Source organism: Narcine bancroftii, chromosome 1, assembly GCF_036971445.1.
Source record: "Narcine bancroftii isolate sNarBan1 chromosome 1, sNarBan1.hap1, whole genome shotgun sequence".
Lineage (NCBI taxonomy): Eukaryota > Metazoa > Chordata > Chondrichthyes > Torpediniformes > Narcinidae > Narcine > Narcine bancroftii.
The window spans coordinates 292,221,653-292,243,741 of record NC_091469.1 but is presented as its reverse complement, the minus strand read 5'-3'; the positions used below and the strand labels follow the sequence as shown (position 1 = coordinate 292,243,741).

At 44.8% G+C, this 22,089-nt stretch overlaps 1 protein-coding gene and 1 long non-coding RNA gene across 3 annotated transcripts in view; one reads left to right on the top strand and one right to left on the bottom strand.

The window, feature by feature from the left end:
* Window positions 1–14,677, bottom strand: part of LOC138746350 (uncharacterized) — a 61,537-nt gene extending 46,860 nt beyond the window's left edge. The window contains exons 1-2 of the long non-coding RNA XR_011346894.1: window positions 14,594–14,677; window positions 11,799–11,883 (exon numbers count right to left, since the gene is read on the bottom strand). This is a non-coding gene — a long non-coding RNA (uncharacterized lncRNA). The remainder of the gene's footprint in view (window positions 1–11,798; window positions 11,884–14,593) is intronic.
* A 209-nt stretch (window positions 14,678–14,886) lies between these two features.
* LOC138746307 (uncharacterized oxidoreductase YjmC-like) overlaps window positions 14,887–22,089 on the top strand; it is a 65,681-nt gene continuing 58,478 nt past the window's right edge. The window contains exons 1-3 of one of the 2 annotated variants that reach the window (XM_069904534.1): window positions 14,887–15,208; window positions 15,394–15,489; window positions 15,610–15,743. In XM_069904534.1, coding sequence (XP_069760635.1) covers window positions 15,394–15,489; window positions 15,610–15,743 — 230 coding nt within the window. In that variant the 5' untranslated portion in view covers window positions 14,887–15,208. The remainder of the gene's footprint in view (window positions 15,209–15,393; window positions 15,490–15,609; window positions 15,744–22,089) is intronic. The other variant, XM_069904532.1, reaches the window with a different exon arrangement.

The following is a 22,089-nucleotide window of genomic DNA, read 5'->3' as shown; positions in this document are numbered from 1 at the left end:
TTAGAGAGGGTTCAAAGGAGATTCACTAGAATGATTCCAGGAATTGAAGGGTTATCATATGAGGAGTGTTTGACAGCTCTTGGCCTGCACTCATTGGAATTCTGGAGAATGAGGGGGGATCTCATTGAAACATTATGAATGTTGAAAGGCATAGACAGAGTAGGTGTAGAAAGTGTTATGACTTATATTATATATAAATGTTTTAAAAAGAGATAGATTGTGGGGGTTTAGTGTAGATCACTTCACAAACAGATACTTACTCTTCACATCTCATTTAAAATGCAAGAGCTTTGCTAAAGCTAGTCATTCAGGCACCAGTGGCTTTGCAAAAGATAATGGAGCTGCTTTGGAAGGAATTTCAAAAGTAGGTGCAAATGGAAAAGTCCAGGCTCAAATGCTGATAAAGATCTTTCAAGGATTGGGTTTGGAACCTTGGGAAGGGTTTTGGTTTTTACAAGCAGAGAGAGCATCTGAGAGAGAGAGGGAGAGAAGTCAGTTCTGCAGTAGCTTTTGAACATTGCAAGCTGGCAGGCTTGTTGAAAACCCCATTTTGAAGATGGGTTGTGAGTTCTGAGTTCAGTTTGGTCAAAACCTTTGTGGTCCTTACAAGAGGAAATGGGTGGCTAGAGTGTTTCTCCTGAAATAAGGGAAGCAAGAGGAACTCTGTGGTGACCTGAAAAAGAGGTTATCATTTGGAAAACCCATGATGAGGCAAGTTTCTTCAGCAAAACACTGAAGTGACTAATTGGAGGAAATCAGTTTGTGTGTGTCCAACGAGCAACAAATATCTCTGGTAACATTTATATTTAGACACCAGAGCCTGGTGAAAATTCATAAATATTAAATTCTGTGCACAGTATAAGAATTCCCTGATACCGGTGAACTTGGAGGTGAGGAGTGAATGATTGGACTATTTAAAGCAAAGAACTTACCTGAACATATACACTTAGAATTAGAAGGAGGTTAAGTTATGCTAAATTAAGTTAATAGTAATAAGTTAAAGTTTGATCCTAGTTTATGTTTAAAGAAAATTAAAAGCAACTTTTGTTTAGGTAACCATTTGTCTTGGTGAATTTCTATTGCTGCTGGGTTTTGGAGTCCTCTGGGCTCGTAACAAAAGGTGGTTTCCCATGGTAGGAGAGTTAAAGACAAGAGGGCACAACTTCAGGATTGAAGAGTGTCCACTTAGAACAGAGGTGTGTGGAATTTCTTCAGCCAGAGTGTAGTAAATCTATGAAATTTCTTGCCATAAACAGCTGTGGAGGCCAGGTCATTGTGCGTATTTAAGGCAGAGATTGATAGGCCAGGGCATCAAAGGTTGTGAGGAGAAAGCTGGGCAGTAAGGCTGAGTGGGAACATGGATCACCTCATGATTGAATGGTGGGGCAGATCTCAATGGGCTGAATAGTCTTTTTCTGCTCCCATGTCTTACAGTCTTGTGGTTCTGGCACCTTGGAGGCAACATAGCATCCGGGCGTCTTGATCTTATACACAGAACCTGCTATCTGTTTCCCTATCAAATCTCCAATCACTTTCAATTTAATGACTTCCTTCCTGTAGCTGGGTAATCAGAGCAGCACACAGTATTCCATGTGGTCCCACCAACAACTTGAACAGAAAAGGAATGATCTCTGCCAATGCCTGTCCAATCTTTTTCCCATTTTCCACAATGTCCTTTGATATACTTGGTTAGGCCATGGGGATCTGTCTAGCTTAATGCACTCCAAAGCTACCTCTCTGATAATTTGTCCCTAGTCCAAGACATCTCAACTTGTTTGCTTCAATTATCATCCTACAGTGAAGACTGATGAGAAATATTTATTTAAAATCTCAACCACGCTATGTGGCTCCATGTTGATCTTTAAACTTGTCAGCTTTGCCCCTAATTCTGACAGGTACCTCTTCCTATCTCACCTTTCAAAACATTCCATTTCCCATCTGTCCTCTTAACTGCAAACATCCTCTTCCAATCAACATCTGCAAGACCTGCCTAATTGCTCCAAAATCAGCCTTGTACCATTAAATGAGTGGATCAGACCCATCTTTCACCAGAACTACTTTGAAACAAATGGGTAATGGTCACTAATCCCAAAGCGTTCTTCCTCTTTTCCTTCACTCTATCTTGAGAGAAGGTCCAGTTTCTTGCCATCCAGTGAGGCCTTCAATATTTTGATTAAGAAAGTTTTTTTTGGACACAATTAACAAATTTCACCAAGACCTTCCCACCATGAGTGCCCCAGGGAACATTAGAGAAAATCTCCCATGAACATTACCCTATGATTCTTACAGCTATCTGAGATTTCTCTAGACATCTGCTCTTAGAACATCAAACATTACAGCACAGTACAGGCCCCTCAGCCTACAATCCTCTGTCGACCTATGTGAACATAATTTTCGTTTCCTCACATTCATGCCCTTATTCAGGGGCCTATCAGTGTGATAATTCCCTTCTTGTTTCCATACAGCTCCACTGAACAATCTTCCAGAAAGTGCTAGTGGCGCATCATTATGAAAATCTCCTCTCTTCTCTTACCTGCTTCCATACCTTTCCTGTGGGATTAGCACATTGGAACACTGAGCTGCCTGCCAGTCTTGCTCTTCTCTCAGTCATTTTACTGTTAGGCCACAGTATTCCAGTCCTCTTGCTTTGAAATTAATGCAATTTAAACCATGTCTTTCCTCACTTTGCCATACAAGAGTAGGGGTGTGACATTGAGGCTTTATAAGGCACTGATGGGATCTCACGGAGTTTTGGGCTCCTTGTTTAAGAAAGGATGTGCTGACATTGGAGAGAGTTCGGAAGATGATTCTAGGAATAAAAGGGTTATCAAATAAGGACCGTTTGACAGCTCTTGGCCTGTACTCATTGGAATTTAGGAGAATGAAGCCTATCCTGTTCCTTACATTTGCTCTCTTTGCGCATTGTATTTTCCCCAACGTATCTCATTCATCCCTGCTGTGGGCCTCGCAACCCTGCTAATGTGGTTTAAACCTTTCCAAGTAACACTAGCAAATTTCACCCAGAATATTTGTCGTCCCCCCCCCAACCCCCACCTCTGATTCAGGTGCAACCTGTCCCTCTTGTACCTCTTCCCCTGAATAGATCTTAATGAAATTCAAGAACCTGGGTCCTTGCCCCCAGCACAAGCTCCTCAGCTACGCATTTATCTGACTTATCTTTCCATTCCTAACTTCACTACCACATAGTTCTGGAAATAATCCAGATCACATGCTCTTTGTAGGGAGTGTAGACCGCCGTCGAAAGAACCAAAGACTTGTTGATCCAAACCAAGGCTTTTATTAACTAAAAGACTGGAGCATATCACATGTAGGTCGACCAGTCCAGAATGAACTGGTCTGGCTAGGAGCAACCCTTTAAGACCTGCCAGTAGGTGTGGCTATGCTCTCAGCCAATCACAGTCATCCTACATGACAATCTGTACATATACACATTGGTGATAGAATCTGTAATATCACAGGGAGTTTGGACATTCTCCCTGTGTCAGCGTGGGTTTTCTCTGGGGGCTCCAGTTTCCTCCCATCATTCAAAACATACCGGGAGTGTAGATTAATGGGATATAAATTTGGCAGCATGGACATGTGGTCCGAAATGGCCTGTTACTGTGTTGCATGTCTAAATATTTTTTTAAATTAAATCACAACATCAAGGCCCTCACTCCCAAAACGCATTCTGCAGGGTCTCATCCCTTTTCCTATCTACGTCATTGAAGCTAAAGTGCACAACGACCTCTGGCTCCACATCCTCCCTCTTAAGAATGTTCTGAGCAGAGGCATCCTTGACCCTGTCATGCAGGGGTCAACACGCAATCCTGGTGTCTTCCTTATATCCACGCAATCTCCTCTCCTAACTTTGGGGAGACTGTAACCTTGCCTCAGCCAACAGAGTGAAATGAAACACTCTGATTGCATGCAAAAATGTTCCACTGTAGCGGCAGCTACAGTGCTCCTGCAATAACACACACAACCAGACAGGTTGAGCTCAGTGAGCAGATTAGTTTATTGCGGCTGCTGGGCTGCACTTATACTCCCAGCCCGGACCTGGCTGAGAACCGTGCTGGAGGGCGCTGACATCACTTGGGCATCACGTGGTCCCCTAGCGCGGGTCTCTGAGCCCCGTACTGGAAGGAAGGGAAACCCACCCACCCCACCGACGGCGCCATTTTGGCCAGCTGCCCCGCCATATGGCTTACAAGAGGGGCCGGTTCGCCTGCCTTGTGGTGAGCTGCCACTCAGCCCCCACCAGAACCGGCGCCAATGTCCTTTTTTGCCGGGCAGCCTTGCTTCTTGGGCTGGGCAACGACCACGGGCTCGGTGGGATCAAGGTGTGCTGGCTTCAGCCTGTCCATGGTAAACAGCTCCCGCCTGCCGCCCATGTCCAGCGTGAACATCGGGCCGGAACGCTGTATAACCCTGTACGGCCCCTCGTAAGGTCACTGCAGAGGTGCCGTGGTCAGACCCTGCCAAATGAAAACGTACTCGGCGGAAAGCAGTTCGCCTGGAATGTGAGATGGCGGGTGCCATGCCTGGGCGGCAGTGGGGAATTGAAGGAATCCAAGCGTGCCCTGAGGTGAGGGAGTACTTCGTGCAGCAACCGCTGGGGATTGGGTGCGTTGACGAACTCACCAGGTAGTGCCAGTGGTGCACCGTAGACCAGCTCAGCTGATGACGCCTGCAGATCTTCCTTGGGAGTGGAACGAATGCCCATGAGCACCCAGGGCAGTTCGTCCATCCAGTCGGGACCGGTGAGGCGGGCCATGAGTGCCTACTAAAGGTGGCAGTGCAGACGTTTGATCAGTCCATTGGCCTGCGGGTGGTAGGCCGTGGTGCGGTGTAGCTGGATCCCCAACCTGTTGGCAAGTTGTGCCCAGAACGCAGATGTGAACTGGGCACCCCGATCGCTGGTGAGGTGAGCCGGGATGCCAAACCAGGTGACCCAATTATGCAACAGTGCTCGTGACCAGGAGTCGGTGGAGGCGTCTGGCATTGGGATCGCCGTAGGCCAGTGAGTGGTGCAGTCCACCACCTTAAAAAGGTAACGGTTGCCCCAGGAAACGGGTAAGGGCCCGACAATGTCCACGTGAATATGGCTGAACTGTTCCCAGACGTGCTCGAGCTCCTGTACAGGCGCCCTCGTGTGCCTTGGACATCTGGCAATGGGTGCATGTCCTGGTCCAGCCCGCGATCTGCTTCCACAGCCCATGCCATATGAACTGTTCTGCCACCATCCGGACCGTGGACCTGATGACGGATGTGAAAGGTCATGGATGTGACGAAAGACCAGCCTGCGCCACTGCTGGGGAACCACTAGCCGTGGGGTTCCCAAGGAGATATCGCACAGGATGGTACCTTCGCCACTTGGAGTCGGGAGATCTCAGGACTGCAGGCCGGTGATGGCGGTCTTGAAGGCCCTCATCTCCTCATCCGCTTCCTGGTCCCAGGCGAGCTGGTCGAAGTCGAGGCCGGGCGTCAGCGCGCAGAAGGCCAATCATGAGAGTGCACTGGCAACCACATTGTCCTTGTGACGCTGCTGGCGGGCCGACCAGGGATCCTTTGCCATCGCAAGCGCCTGGGTGAGGGGTTTATGGTCTGTGAAAATGGTAAAAGTCCTCCCCTCCAAAAAATAGCGGAAATGCCGCACTGCCAGGTACATGCCCAGTAACTCGCAGTCGAACGCACTAGAGTTGTGTTCCGGCGGGCGAAGTAGGCGGCTGAAGAATGCCAGCGGCTTCCAAAGTCCATTCACCTGCTGCTCCAGGATGGCACCGATGGCTGTGGCAGAGGCATCGACAGAGAGGGCCATATGCAGGTCGGTGTGCAGGTGGGCGAGCTTGGCGGCCTTCGCCAGGGCATCCTTGGTGACCTCGAATGCACTGCAGGCTTCTGTGTTCCAAGCGAGCATCTTGTGCTTGGCTGTGATGAGGGGGAACAGCGGCTGCATGATGCGCGCAGCTCCCGGGATGAAGCGGTTGTAAAAGTTGACCATACCTGCGAACTCCTGCAGCCCCTTGAGGCTGTCCAGGCTTGGGAATTCCCTGATAGCGGCGACCTTCGCAGCGGCAGGCGTGGCTCCTTCGGCCGTGATGGTATGGCCCAGGAACTGCATGGACTCTTTCCCAAACTTGCACTTGGCCGAGTTGATGGTAAGGCCGAAGTCGGCCAGCCGGGAGAAAAGAGCACGTAGGTGGGCCTTGTGTTGCACCTAGTCCTTGCTGGCAACGAGGATGCCGTCCAAATAAATAAAGATGAAATCCAAGTCATTGCCCACAGAGTCCATGAGGCGCTGAAAGGTCTGAGCAGCGTTCTTGAGCCCGAACGGCATGCGCAGGAACTTGAACAAGCCAAATGGGGTGATGATGGCCGTCTTGGGTATGTCCTCAGGGTGCACCGGGATCTGGTGATATCTGCGCACTAGATTAACCTTGGAGAAGACTCTCGCGCCGTGCAGGTTGGCCGTAAAGTCCTGGATGTGAAGGATGGGGTATTGGTCAGAAACGGTTGCCTAGTTGAGTCGTCAACAGTCTCTGCATGGAAGCCAGCGCCGGAAGCTTTCGGGACCAGGTGGAGCAGCAAGGCCCATGGGCTTTCGGACCGCCGAATGATCCCCAGCTTCAACAGGTGCAAAAGCTCCTTCTGTGGTAACGGGAGCTTGTCAGGCAGGAGCTGGCATGCCTTGGCATGAACCGGCAGGCCCTGGGAGGGAATTTGGTGGAACACCCCATGACGGGGCGAGGCAGTGAAGAATTGTGGCTTGGGGAGTGTCGGGAACTCATCAAAGATCTGCTGGAATTCGTCTCTGGGCATGCTGATCATGGCCATTTGCAGTTGTTCCAAGCGGGAGGCATCGAGGAGAATGGCCTGGAAAGTACGGGCATCCACCAGGCGCCTATCTTGAATGTCCACCAGAAGCCCGTGTGCAAGGAAGTCTGCACCCAGGATGGCAGTCGGGAGGGACGAGACGGTGAACCTCACGCAAAATTCCGTTGGCCGATCTGGAAGTGGACTGTCTTGTCTCCATACGTCCAGATTACCGTTGCGTTGGCCACATGGAGGGGAGATCCACGAGGTCAGTTCCTGGATTCGATGGCCGTGGCCAAGATGACACCGATCTGGGCTCCAGTGTCAACGAGGAACCGCCGGCCGCTGACTGAGTCCCACAGGTAGAGAAGGCTGTGTCTTTGGCCAGCCGCCGCAGCCATTAACAGCGGACAGCCTGGTCGTTTCCCTGGAACGAGCAGGGCTGACAACCCTTCCGAGCCTTGGCTCCCCAACGTTAGTGGTAGAAGCAGAAGCCTGAATCAGATGCTGTGGCCTTGGTTATGCTCTTGGGGGCCCCTGCAGGGGCCAGTGCTAGGGGCGGGCTTGGCGTGATCGTACCCAAGCCTCGTGACCTGCTGGACCACTGAGCATTCCGAGAATCGTGCTAGCCATAGCTCTTGGGCCTTCTGGGCAACCTTCCTCGGGTCAGTGAAGCTCTCCTGAACCAGCAGCAGGCGGATGACCCCGGGCATAAGTTCGATGAAGATGTGGTCGAAAAGTGGGCAGTTGGTGTGCTCACCCATGAGCGCGAGCATCTCGTCCATCAGTTCCATCGAGGACCTGTCCTCCAGGGCGTCGAGGTACAGCACCCAAGCGGCACGCTGGTGTCTGGATAGTCTGAGGGACCTGGTAAGCACTTGCTGAATGGTCTTGTACTTGTCCTCGGCGGGTGGGTGCTGAACAAGGTGCAGCATGCGCCTGGTGGTGGCCTGGTCCAGGACAGCAACCACATAGTACAATTTGGTCATGTCGGACGAAATCTGGCAGAGGTGAAACTGGACCTCTGTGTGGCCGAACCAGGTCTCCAGTTCCTGAACCCAGAATTCAGGCAGCGTTACGGCTATAGCGCTGATCCCAAGCTTGCTCATGATGGGTTTAAAGAAGTTTGAACCAGTCAGTCACCAATTGTAGCGGCAGCTACACTGCTCCTGCAATAACACACACAACCAGATGGGTTGAGCTCAGTGAGCAGACTAGTTTATTGGAGGCTGCTGGGCTGCATTTATACTCCTAGCCCGGACCTGGCTGAGAACCGCGCTGGAGGACGCTGATGTCACCTGGGCGTCACATGGTCCCCCAGTGTGGGTCTCTGAGTCCCGTGCTGGAAGGAAGGGAAACCCCTGAAGGTGCCATTTTGGCTGGCTGCCCCGCCACATGGCTTGCAAGCGGGGCTGGTTCGCCAGCCTTGTGGTGAGCTGACACAACACAGCCTTTTTTCTCTGACTTTCTTCCCAAGAGCTTCCTTGTTTTATTGAACAAAGGCAGATCTTAAAGCAGTCCGAATGGCGATCTTAGCTCCTGCTGGTGAGTTCCAGATGTAGCCAGGACCTTTCTGCAGTATCAATTAGCCAAGACATCCCCCTGGAGGCGGACAGTGAACCAGCATCATCAACAGACATATTAAAGCCACATTTGCTTTTTGTCACCACTTGGAAAAACTGGGATCAGTAGCTTGGAAGCTGCAAAGAAAAGGGAAGTGGGTAAGAGGAGAAAGGAGAGGTTGCAGAGAGTCAACGCACGAAAAAGAAATGGGAAAGATGGAAATAAGCACTGTTAAAATGTCAGGCAGAGTCTGTGCAGAGAAAGCAGTTCAAATTTCATTGAAACTCATCCCTGAGTTCACAATTCCAGTAGTCTGCCGTGTTTTAATGTGGAAACACGACAGAGTATCTTGAGATATTACAGCAGATGGTTGTTCAAGATTGTTGAACCTACTGTAGAGTCCTGAGCACTAGCATGTGGAGGTTAGAAGATGTCCTTTGCTCTCTCAGCAGACATTTGGTTTAAATGGGGAAAATTGGAGAAAAATCAGCTGCGGCCTTCCTTTAAAAATGGAATTCAAGATAATCCTTTACTAAAGCACTTGATAGATATTTGGGGTAAGATAGATGGGGAAATTGGAACCAAGGGAGGTATATCACTGTAAATCCTTTTGTTCCAGAATAGTTTGATACCTTTCTTGCAAGATCATAAATTTCTGAGGTTGTGGTCCGATAAAGGAGTCAGATTTATTGAAGATTGCTACAAACAGGGTCAGTTAATGTCCTTTATTCAAATGAGGAACAAATATGGAATAACAAGAAAGACATTTTTTCTTACTTTCAAATAAAAATTTTTAAGAGATAAATTAGGACCAGCTTGTTGCCCCCATGTTGTGAAGTGGAAACTCTTGTTAGACGAGGAACAGTGCAGAAATTTACTTCTGCAATGTATCTTCTATTACAAAGAGTAACCTGTAATCAGAACTTTATAAATCCAAACAGAAGTGAGAACAGGATTTGAGTATATCAAATGATGAACAAACATGGATGAATTTGTGCAGAGACTGTATGTCTAATACAATTGTCCGATACAGAATATACAATTTTCTGCATCAATTATATATTACACTGTGAAGTTGCATAAAATAAAATCAGATTTATCAAATAAGTGTTTTAGGTGTAGTACGGAAGAAGGTACTTTTCTATGGGCATGTCCAAAAGTAAGACCTTTTTGGGTAAAAGTAGGGGAATTGCTAGAACAAAATACAAGTATTTCATACCCACGAAATCTCAACATTTTTATTAGGGAATGTTGAGGAGACTAATCCTAAATTGAAACTTTCACCCAATCAAAGGAAGTTTGTGAGAATAGTATTTGCAGTGGCAAGAAAATTTATTGCAGTCACTTGGAAGTCAGACTCATGCCTGGGCGTTGACAGATCAGATGCAGAAATTCAAAAGTCGATCCCATTGGAAAAAATTACTTATAATTTGAGAAATATGTACAATACAGATTTACAAATATGGAGCCCATATATACATAAAATAGGTGTTTTGGGTTAACTCTGTCTTTTCCAATCACTATTTCCTACGGCCTCACCAGATGGTTTGGATAAATAAACATTTGGATGGTTAAGTGCTTAATGCTCCATGGCCTATCCGAGTACATTCCAGCAATCTTTTTTCTTCTTTTTCTCTTTTTTCCTTCTTTTTAGTATGTTATATAATATTAACATGTATAAGTAATGATTGCTTTTATTTTGGAGCTGGGGTGAGAGAGGGTTTTAGTCTTAAGGAGAGGGGTTGTAAATTTCTTTTGTAGTCAGAGTCAACCTGTCATAAAATGATAGATGCAAATGGATGTTTATATACTACATGTATGAAAATTCTAAAATAAAGTATTCAAAAAAAAACACAGGTTCATCATTATCAGAAACCATTGAGGAACCAAAAGATCCATAAACTTCTGAAGACGAGATCTGTGCTTTTTAGAACATGGAACATTCCAGCACATTACAGGTCCTATGGACCAGAATGTTGTCAGGTCAAGTTTATTATCATCTGATTGTACAAGTACAACACAACAAAACAGCGTTCTCCTGTCCTCGGGGAAAAAACATGCGGACACAAAATAAGTCTATATAATCCTACTAAACAATCTAAACCTTCTCTATCTCACACCCAAAACCATCTATTTTTCTTACTTTGTCATGTATCTGTCTAAGAATCATTTAAAAACCCTGACTGTTTCAGCCACTACCACCACCCCTGGAAATGCATTCCAGGCACCCACAGCTCTCTGTGTAAAAAAACTTACCCTTGATGTCTCCCTTAAACATTCCACCCCTCACCTTATAGATATATCCTTTACCATTTGCCATTGTCACCTTGGGAAAAAGGTGCTGGCTGTCCTTTCATAATCTTGTAGACCTCTATTATCCTTCTTCAAAGAGAAAAAACCCAGGGCTGTTATGTTCTCCAATACAGACAACATCCTGGTAAATCTCCTCTTCACCCTCCCCACTGCTTCCACATAGAACCATAGAACATTACAGCACAGAAACAAGCTCCTTCAGCCCTTCTAGTCTGTGCCAAACCAATTTTTACCTAGTCCCACTAAACTCCATCCAGTCCATAGCCCTCCACACCTCTCCCATTCATGTACCTGTCCAAATTCTTAAGTATTAAAATTGACTCCGTATTCACCACTCCAGATGGAAGCTCGTTCCACACTCCCACCACTTTCTGTGTTAAGAAGATCCCCCTATATCTCTGATTTGTATTGCACCTATCCTTAGAAGAAAAGGCTGATCTACATTTCTCTGTACAAACCCTTGGGATTTTCCTTCACATTGTCTGCCAAAGCAACCTCCTGTCTTATTTTAGGCATTTTTTTATGCTCCTCATATAACTAATTTTCTGCCTTGAAAACCTAGGTTCCTTATTCCTGTTAACTTTGCCTTTAATCCTGCATATAAACTCTGCACTCTGAAAATTTCACCTTTGAAGGTCTTTACTTACTGAGCACATCCTTATTTGAAAACATACTTTCTAAGTCCTCTCATATTGTCAAAATTGGCATTTCTCCAATTTATAATCTCAACCTGAGGCCCAAATCTATCCTATCCATAATTGTATTGAAACTAATGGCATTATGATCACTGGACTCAAAGTGTTCCCCTCCACATACTTCTGTTACCTGTGCTGTCTCTTTCCCTAATAGGAGAACCAGTATTGCACTCTCTCTAGTTGGTACCTCTATATATTGATTTAGAAAGCTTTCCTGAATATATTTGACAAACACCAAGACTCCTGCCCTTTTAAAGTATGGGAGTCCCAGTCAATATGTGGAAAGTTAAAATCTACTATTACAACCTTATGTTTCCTGCAGCTGTCTGCTACCTCTCTGCAGATTTGCTCCTCCAATTCTCACGGACTACTGGGAGCATCTATATTACAACCCCATGAGTGTGGTCATACCTTCCCCATTCCTCTGGTCCATCCATATAGCTTCAGCACACGATCCCTCTTGTTGGAATTTTTTTTTCACAAAGTACCTGTTCAGCTGTAGCAAGTAAGAATTACTTAATGCATAAGTACATTGTGTAAAGCATATAATAATAAATTCATTATTACTATCATCTAGATCAGGGGTGGTCAAACGTTTTTGGTTGTGGGCCACATTCAGAAAAATATAAGGAGTCAAGGGCCAAACAATATTAAACCCAGCAGTTTTCAACCAGTTACACTGCAAGATAAACTTGCTTTTTTAGACCAAAAAATTCTGTGCCATCGAAAATTCATTTTCTATCAAAATAACTATACGACACCACTGAACAGCTTAACTGTTGACACTACAGTAGTTTATTGATGTGCTCAGATATTACACTGGGCATTTCTGTGTCTATTTCTTTTAAATTGAATTGAAATGAATACAATAACTCTTTAAACTATGGCAGTGACATCTAGTGTAGAAACTAAGAAGTACATATGGTGCAATTTATTGTTTGGGTTTATGTTCTAAAGGTAAAGGGTCTATTATTGTCACATAATACTACATTTAGAATGCAATATTCATGAAATTCTTTAACTTTTCTACCATAAGGAAGACAGAAAGTCACCACTTTGTCCAGCGCCCCTCACAGAAATGAGGCCCCAGCGAGGAATGAACTCGCAACCCCTGGTTTACGAGACCTTTACGAGACCAATCTCATAACCACTGAGCTATCGGAGCCATTTAAAGATGAGCAATGTATCATAGTTTGGCCATCCCTGGTCTGGATCCTGTTGTCATCAGAGAGTCCATCTTCACTGTTTATTATACCAACAAGTTTGGTACCATCCACAAATGCACTAAGCATGCCAACCTATTGCCATCCAAATCATCAATTTGTATAGCAAACTAATTCCTGAAGCACACCACTAGTTACAGGCCTTCAGTCAGAGTAACAACCCTCCAATAACCTCCATCTCTTACCACCAAGCCAATTCTGTAACTAATTGGCCATCTCACACTGGGTCCCATGTGATCTGACCCTTTGGACCAGCCTTCCATGTGGAATCTTATCAAACTGAAATCAATGTTGACATTCACTCATCAGGTTGACTGAATGGTAAGGAAGGCAAATGCAATGTTACTTTTGTTTGATAGAAAGAGAATACAAAAGGAAATATGTAATGCTGGGGCTTTGAAGAGCATTGGTCAGACCACATTTGGAGTATTGTGAGCAGTTTGGAGTCTCAATTTAGGAAAGGAAGTGGTGGCATTGAAAGGGTCCAGAGGAGGTTACGAGAACGATCCTGGAGATGAAAGGCTGAACGGACAAGGAGAATTTGATGGTTCCAGGCCTGTAAAGAATTTGCAAAGATGAGGGGGATCGATTGAAACCTCCTAAATATTGTCAGAGCTAGATAGAGTGGACTTGGAGGAGACGTTTCCTGTTGTGGGAGAGTCTCAGATGAGAGGACGCAGCTTTGGAATAAAGGATGACCCTTTAAATCAAAGATGACCAGAAATTTCTTCTGACTGATGCGATAATTCTGTTAAATTTATTGCACAGATGGCTGTGGAAGCTGTCAATTAGTAGATTTAAGGAGGTGGATAGGTTCTTGATTAATAAGGATGTCATAAAACATTTCTGCACAGTACAGGCCCTTCAGACCACGATGTTTAGCTGATTGACATAAACTTACTCACAACAATCTAATCCTTCCCCACCTCACATCCACGTGCCTATTTCAGTCTTTCAATGTCCCTATCGTCCTTGCCTCCACCACTACCCATGGCAATGCATTTAGGGAGAGAGAAAAAGGAGGGAGGTGCAAATCAGGGATCGCATCAGCTGCAGAAAGAGAAGATTTTGAAATGGGATTGTCTACCAAGTTAGTGTGTGCAGAAGACAGAAACAGGAAGGAAACAATCTCCTTATTGGGAGCTTACTGTGGCCCTCAAATAGCCACTGGGACACTGAAGAGCAGATTAAGTAGGCAGATTTTGAAAAGATGCAAAAAATTGCACAATTTTCAACTTCCTTAATAATGACTGACACCTCCTTACTGCAAAAGGTTCAGATGGGGAAGAATTTATCAGATGTGTCCAAGGATTCTTGACATAGTATGTACTGGGTAATGAACCTAGTCAGGTGACAGAATTCTTGGTGTGTGAGCATTTTGGAGACAGTGACCACAACTCCTTGAACTTTTCCATAGCTATGGAACAAGGATAGCAGATAAAATGGGAAGGGCAAATGACAATGGGAGAAGGCAGGAACTGAGAAGAGTAAATTTGTAATAGATGTTCTCAGGAGAAAAGCACAGTTGAAATGGGGAGAATGTTTAGGGACCACATCCGTAGTGCCACTGAGACAGCGAAAAGATGATAGAGTAAGGCAGCCATGGATGATGAGAGGAGGAACTGATCAGAGGAAGAAGGAAGTATAATAGGTTTTAGGAAGCAAATGTCAGGAAGGGGGTCATCAGAATTATATGGTAGCTAGGAAGGAGCTTAAAAAAGGACTCAGGAGAGCTGGAAAAAGGCATAAGAAAACCTTGGCATGTAGAATCAAGGAAAACCCTAATACATCAAACATATGTGAAGAATAAAAGAAAGATGAGAGTGAAGGTAGGACCGATTAGGGATAAAGGTGTGTGTGTGTGTGGTGGGGGTGGGGGGCATTGGAGGAGATAGTTTTGCCTGGTTAGCACCCCCTCACATGGCAGCGTGAAAGGACTGACATGGTTAGCAACATCCAAAATCAACCGGGTCCCTGGCCTACCTCAGAGGTACACACCTAGGCCACAATCCTCCCTTGGTTTGAAAGCAAAAATGGCTGTCCCAGTTACCTCTGTGATGTCAGCGCTTGTGCACTGGCATCACAGGGAATCCCTGGCAGAAGTGGGGAGAGAGGGGTCGCTGGCAGGGCAGAGGGGTCTCTGCGATCAGCAGGGCAGAGGGGATGCTGCGATTGGCGGGCCGGGGGGGATGATACCGCAATCAGGGGGCAGAGGGGTGGCTGCTATGGGGGCGGAGGGGTCGGCTACCATGGGGAGGGGGGGTGGGTGGGAGCGATTGATAGTTTGTGGGGAGGTTGATGGAGGAGACTTACCAATATTCAAGGTGTCATCACGGAGGCGGGATCCCCCTTAAATCGCCGGGTTGGCGATTTATTGGGTTGATCCCGCCCCAGCTTGAAAGGTACAGGGAAAACCATCAACTCATTTAACACACCTGGGTCCCAGGAGGGCTACCCAGGTGCAGCAGTTTAAAAGCACTAACTGATTCAGCCAAGTGCGATGCATGAAGAGTCACCAGCACAGTCCTTAAAGGGTAGACGCACAACTATTAATTGTTCGCGCAGATGTAACAATACTATTGAATTTACAGCAAAAAGGTCAAGCAAGCCCTCTGCCTACAATATGTGCACTGAACATGTTGCTGGAACGAAACTATACCTCTGTTGTTTACACATAATACATTTCTCTTTCTTTCTCTGGAAGCCTGTTAAACAACACAATTGTATCTGCTTTCAGTGAAAAAAAATTTGCTGCAAACATCTCTTTTAAACTTTCCCCTCAGATGGAGAGGCCAGAGCAGGGACAGCCTGAGGGGCTAGAGCTGGGGAAAAGAGGTGTGTCACTTTTACAGGTTGCAGCTCTATCTGCACTTTCACAGGTAGGTGAACATAAATAGCTTGTTTCTTTTCTTCATCTTTATTATTACTTCATTCTATTGTTTAAACATGGTTAGTTATTTAAACTAACAATATGATTGTTAATTTATTATGTGTCTCAGAGGCTTCTATTATGGAACTCAGAATCCATCAGTGCAGCCCGAGCCCCACTGCAGCCTGAACCCTGGAGTCAGCAAGTCCAGCGGGGCTACAGAATGTCTACGTCTCCTCGGGATGGTGTATGGTCAAGCACAAGGTATGGATGAATGGAAAATAAATTGTTTCTCTCACTCCCAACAGCTGCTGCCTAATGGAGTTAATGCAATGGAGTTACAGGGAAAGGTTAAACAGGTTAGGACTTTTTCCCTGGAGTGTATAAGAATGAGGGAAGATTTGAAAGAGATACAAAATTATGATGGCCATAATTCCTCTGAGGGCAGGTGAGATGCAAACTAAAGGATGTGGGTTAAGGATGAAAGGGGAAAGGTTTAGGGGGAACATAAGGGTGAGTTTCTTCACAGAAAGAGTAGTGGGAATATAGAACGAGCTGCCAGCTGAAGTAGTGAACACGGACTCAGTTTTAACATTTAAGAAGATTGGAAAGGTACATGGATGGAGGGATTTGCAGGGATTTGAAATGGGTGGAGATTGGTGGGAGGGGGAAGTCACGTGATGGAGGAGTGGCCGGACGGTGAACTCCAGCACTCTCCAGAAAAGTTGAAAAAAATAAAGGAAAGTACAAAGGCACAAAAATAAAAATTAAAGTAAAGTGAATATAAAGGTGGAAAGAAGATGGCAATGAAAAAAGAAAAGTCGAAACCAACGGTAAGCAGAGAGGAAGAGAAGACAACGGAAGAAGGAGAAGGCCTTACCTGTTCGAAGAGGCCCGCGGAGGAGAGAGAAGCCCGCTCCCTCAGGTCGGTAGAAAGTGGACTACAAAAATGGCTCGCTGAGCCGAGTAAAAGTGCGCAACCGCGCATGCGTGACTCCTCGCGCATGCGCGATGCGCATGCAAAAAAACGCACCGATAGGAGGGGCGACCAGCTGGGGAGTCGATCTCCACAGCCGGCAATGACAGCTACAGAACAGCAGCAGCAAGAGGAGAACATAGAAGACAACGAAAACAAGAAAGAAGAGAAGAAAAAGAAAACAAAGAAACAACAGATGGCCAACCCAGAGGAAGAAGAAGAGGAAGAGGAAGTGTACAGTGAAATGGAAGAAGAAGGGAAAGGCAAGACAATGGATTTATTTTCTCTTATTAAAGAAAACATGGATTCATTTAAAGAATGGCAAGCACAAGAATTTAGTGATTTAAGAAGAAGAATAAACAGTACAGAAGAGAAAGTGAATAAAATAGATATGACCATATCAGAAATAGGAAAAAGAATGGACAAGGTGGAAGAACGAGAAGCAGCAGTAGAAATGGAGGTAGAGGACTTAAAAAAGAAATTAAAAGAATCTAATAAAAAAGTTAAAGAGACACAAGAGCTGTTAGCTCAGAAAATAGATATAATGGAAAATTATAACAGAAGAAATCATATAAAGATAGTGGGCCTTAAGGAAGATGAAGAAGGCAAGAATATGAGAGAGTTTATAAAAGATTGAATCCCCAGGATCTTAGGATGTCCAGAACTACAGCAAGAAATGGAAATAGAAAGGGCACATAGAGCATTGGCCTTTAAACCATAACCACAACAAAAGTCAAGATCCATTTTAGTAAAATTCCTAAGATATACTACAAGAGAAAAGGTACTGGAGAAAACAATGGAGAAAGTAAGAGAGGACAACAAGCCACTGGAGGACAGAGGGCAAAAAATTTTGATTTATCCAGATATAAGTTTTGAACTCCTGAAGAAGAGAAAGGAGTTCAATACAGCAAAGGCGATTTTATGGAAGAAAATTTATACTAAAGCATCCAGGGGTATTGAAAATATTTATTCCAGGACAGCAAAACAGACTATTCTCGGATCCAGAGGAAGCACGAAAATTTGCAGAACAATTACAAAATAGACTGAGAGATGAAGCCGTGTAACGAGAGTACAAAAGACAGCGAACTAAAAAAACGTGTGTATAGGACTATATACATATATAATACATATATTACATAAGTGTATGTGCATTTAAAAGAAAATATATAGTGTATTCATGGCTTGGTTCAGCATCATGCTGAATAAGATTGAAAAGAGGGTTGGTGCGAGAACACAGCCTTGCTTCACGCCATTGTTAATGGAGAAGGGTTCAGAGAGCTCATTGCTGTATCTGACCCGACCTTGTTGGTTTTCGTGCAGTTGGATAATCATGTTGAGGAACTTTGGGGGGCATCCAATGCGCTCTAGTATTTGCCAAAGCCCTTTCCTGCTCACGGTGTCGAAGGCTTTGGTGAGGTCAACAAAGGTGATGTAGAGTCCTTTGTTTTGTTCTCTGCACTTTTCTTGGAGCTGTCTGAGGGCAAAGACCATGTCAGTAGTTCCTCTGTTTGCGCGAAAGCCGCACTGTGATTCTGGGAGAATATTCTCGGCGACACTAGGTATTATTCTATTTAGGAGAATCCTAGCGAAGATTTTGCCTGCAATGGAGAGCAGCGTGATTCCCCTGTAGTTTGAGCAGTCTGATTTCTCGCCTTTGTTTTTGTACAGGGTGATGATGGTGGCATCACGAAGGTCCTGAGGCAGTTTTCCTTGGTCCCAACAAAGCTTGAAAAACTCATGCAGTTTGACATGCAGAGTTTTGCCGCCAGCCTCTGGGGGGATTCCATCCATACCTGCTGCTTTGCCACTTTTCAGTTGTTCAATTGCCTTATATGTCTCATCCTGGGTGAGGACCTCATCCAGCTCTAGCCTTAGGGGCTGTTGAGGGAGCTGGAGCAGGGCGGAATGTTGGACTGAGCGGTTGGCACTGAAAAGAGATTGGAAGTGTTCTGACCATCGGATGAGGATGGAGATCTTGTCGCTGAGGAGGACTTTGCCGTCTGAGCTGCGCAGCGGGCTTTGGACTTGGGGTGAGGGGCCGTACACAGCCTTTAGAGCCTCGTAGAAACCCCTGAAGTCGCCAATGTCCGCGCTGAGCTGGATTCGCTTGGGGAGGCTAGTCCACAACTCATTTTGGATCTCCCGGAGTTTGCGCTGAAGATGGCTGCATGCGCCACGGAAGGCATGTTTCTTCTCTAGACAGGACGGCTTTGTAAGGTGAGCCTGGTGGGCAGCTCGCTTCTTTGCCAGCAGCTCCTGGATTTCCTGGCTGTTTTCATCGAACCAGTCCTTGTTTTTCCTGGAGGAGAAGCCCAGTACCTCTTCAGTGGATCCAGTACCGCACGGATGGCAGTCTCTTCAATCTGAATCGCCTGCAAGCTCACACCAAAACACAAGAGAAACTTGTCCATGAACTACTCTTTGCAGACGATGCCGCTTTAGTTGCCCATTCAGAGCCAGCTCTTCAGCGCTTGACGTCCTGTTTTGCGGAAACTGCCAAAATGTTTGGCCTGGAAGTCAGCCTGAAGAAAACTGAGGTCCTCCATCAGCCAGCTCCCCACCATGACTACCAGCCCCCCCCCACATCTCCATCTGGCACACAAAACTCAAAACAGTCAACCAGTTTACCTATCTCGGCTGCACCATTTCATCAGATGCAAGGATCGACAACGAGATAGACAACAGACTCGCCAAGGCAAATAGCGCCTTTGGAAGACTACATAAAAGAGTCTGGAAAAACAACCAACTGAAAAACCTCACAAAGATAAGCGTATACAGAGCCGTTGTCATACCCACACTCCTGTTCAGCTCCGAATCATGGGTCCTCTACCGGCATCACCTACGGCTCCTAGAACGCTTCCACCAGCGTTGTCTCCGCTCCATCCTCAACATTCATTGGAGTGCTTTCATCCCTAACGTCAAAGTACTCGAGATGGCAGAGGTCGACAGCATCGAGTCCACGCTGCTGAAGATCCAGCTGCGCTGGGTGGGTCACGTCTCCAGAATGGAGGACCATCGCCTTCCCAAGATCGTGTTATATGGCGAGCTCTCCACTGGCCACCATGACAGAGGTGCACCAAAGAAAAGGTACAAGGACTGCCTAAAGAAATCTCTTGGTGCCTGCCACATTGACCACCGCCAGTGGGCTGATATCGCCTCAAACCGTGCAGCTTGGCGCCTCACAGTTTGGCTGGCAGCAACCTCCTTTGAAGAAGACCGCAGGGCCCACCTCACTGACAAAAGGCAAAGGAGGAAAAACCCAACACCCAACCCCAACCCACCAATTTTCCCCTGCAACCGCTGCAACCGTGTCTGCCTGTCCCGCATCGGACTTGTCAGCCACAAACGAGCCTGCAGCTGACGTGGACATTTACTCCCTCCATAAATCTTCGTCCGCGAAGCCAAGCCAAAGAAAAAAAGAAGAATAGTGTATAGAGAAGAATTAATGAGGGAAAAAAGGGGAAGAGAGGAGTAAAGAGGGAATTTAGAGAATGACCTTTGTTGTATATAAAAATTGAAATCTTTTCTGGGCGGGGCTGGGTAGGGAGAAGTTATGGTCACTGCAAAATCAGTTGATGCTTGCGAGTGAATTCGCAAATCCAAATGGAGAGGGGAGATGTGGTTGCCCGACAAGGGATAATGGGCAACTCAGGAAGGGGAGGGGACAATGGGGTTAAAGAAATATTAGGTAGGAGAATAAGGGGAATGTTTGATGTGTTAAAAATGTTGTCTTATAAACTTTTCAAAGAAAGAAAGCAGAAATGGATGAGAAGGAAAGGTGATGATGAGGAAACGGAAGGGAAAGATAAACAAAGTATAAAATGGCTACATTAAACTATATGACTTTAAATATTAATGGAATACATGGAATTACTTGTTCAAAGTATTGCAAAAATTCAGTTTACCGGAGAAGTATATTAATTGGATTAAAGCATTATATAAGGGACCGTTAGCGAAAGTGACAGTAAATGGACATGTATCAAAGCAATTTAACTTAAGCAGGTCAACGCGGCAGGGATGCCCACTATCACCATTATTGTTTGCGCTAGCTATAGAACCACTAGCAGAATCGATAAGAAGAGATAATAATATAAAAGGAATAAAAATAAAAGACAGGGAATATAAAATCAGTCTGTTTGCGGATGATGTGATAGTGTACTTAACAGAACCAGAACTATCAATAAAAGAACTATATAAGAAATTGAAGGAATATGGAGAAGTGTCGGGATACAAGATAAACGTAAATAAAAGTGAAGCAATGCCTATGAATAACGCGGATTTCTCAAAATTTAAGGAGGAATCCCCATTCAGATGGCAAACGCAGGCAATAAGATACCTAGGTGTGCAAATAAACAAAAATCTAGGCCAATTATATAAACTCAATTACAATCCACTAATGAAAAAACTACAGGACGATTTAGAGCATTGGAAAGAGCTACCACTAACACTGATAGGAAGGATAAACTGTATTAAAATGAACATTTTTCCAAGGATACTATACTTATTTCAGGCATTGCCAATACAACTGACAGAAAAATTCTTCAAAGAGTTAAAGAAAATAATAAGGAGATTTTTATGGAGAGGGGGGAAACCGAGGATAGCACTAGACAAATTAACAGAATGGTATAAACAAGGAGGCTTACAATTGCCAAACTTCAAAAATTATTATAGAGCCGCACAATTAAGGTACCTATCAGATTTTTATCAAACAAGGGAAAAACCAGACTGGACGAGACTAGAATTAGATAAAATAGGGGAAAAGATACCTGAACACATATTATATAAATGGGACGAAAAATTGGTACAACATAGAACTTCTCCAGTATTACACCATCTCCTCAATATATGGAAGAAGATACATGTAGAAAGAAATAAAATAAATTACCAAATACCAAAACTAATATTGACGCAAAATAAGCTACTCCCTTTTACAATAGACAACCTTGCCTTTAGAAAATGGGAAAAAAAAGGGATTAAAAGAATAGAAAATTGTTTTTCAGGAAGTAGATTCTTATCCTTTGAACAAATGAGAGATAAGTACAATATAACGGGAGATACAGCGCTGGCATATTACCAACTGAGATCCTACTTGAAAGATAAATTAGGAAGCAACTTGAGTTTACCAGAGGGAAGTAACCTTGAATATGTGATTACAGATACAATGTTAATCAAAAGATTTATAAAAAATATGTATATTAAACTGCAAGAAAAGGAAAATGAGGAAACAAATGGTAAAACTAAACAAAAATGGGAACAAGATTTAAATATAAAGATAAAAAAGGAAACATGGGAGAAGTTATGCTCTGGAACGATGAGAAATACAATAAATACGAGGCTGCGTATGATACAATATAATTGGTTACACAGACTATACATCACACCGCAAAAGTTAAATAAATGGGACCCAACAGTATCTGATAGATGTTTTCGATGTAAAAAAGAAAGGGGAACAACAATTCATGCAATCTGGACATGTGAGAGAGTAGAAAAATTTTGGGATGATCTCAATCAGATATTAAATAAAATAACAGAAAACAATATACCAAAGAATCCAGAGATCTTTCTCCTAAGTAACATAAAAAATAAAGAATTTGGAATTGACTTGGAGGATGCACAAAAAAGATTTGTTAAGAT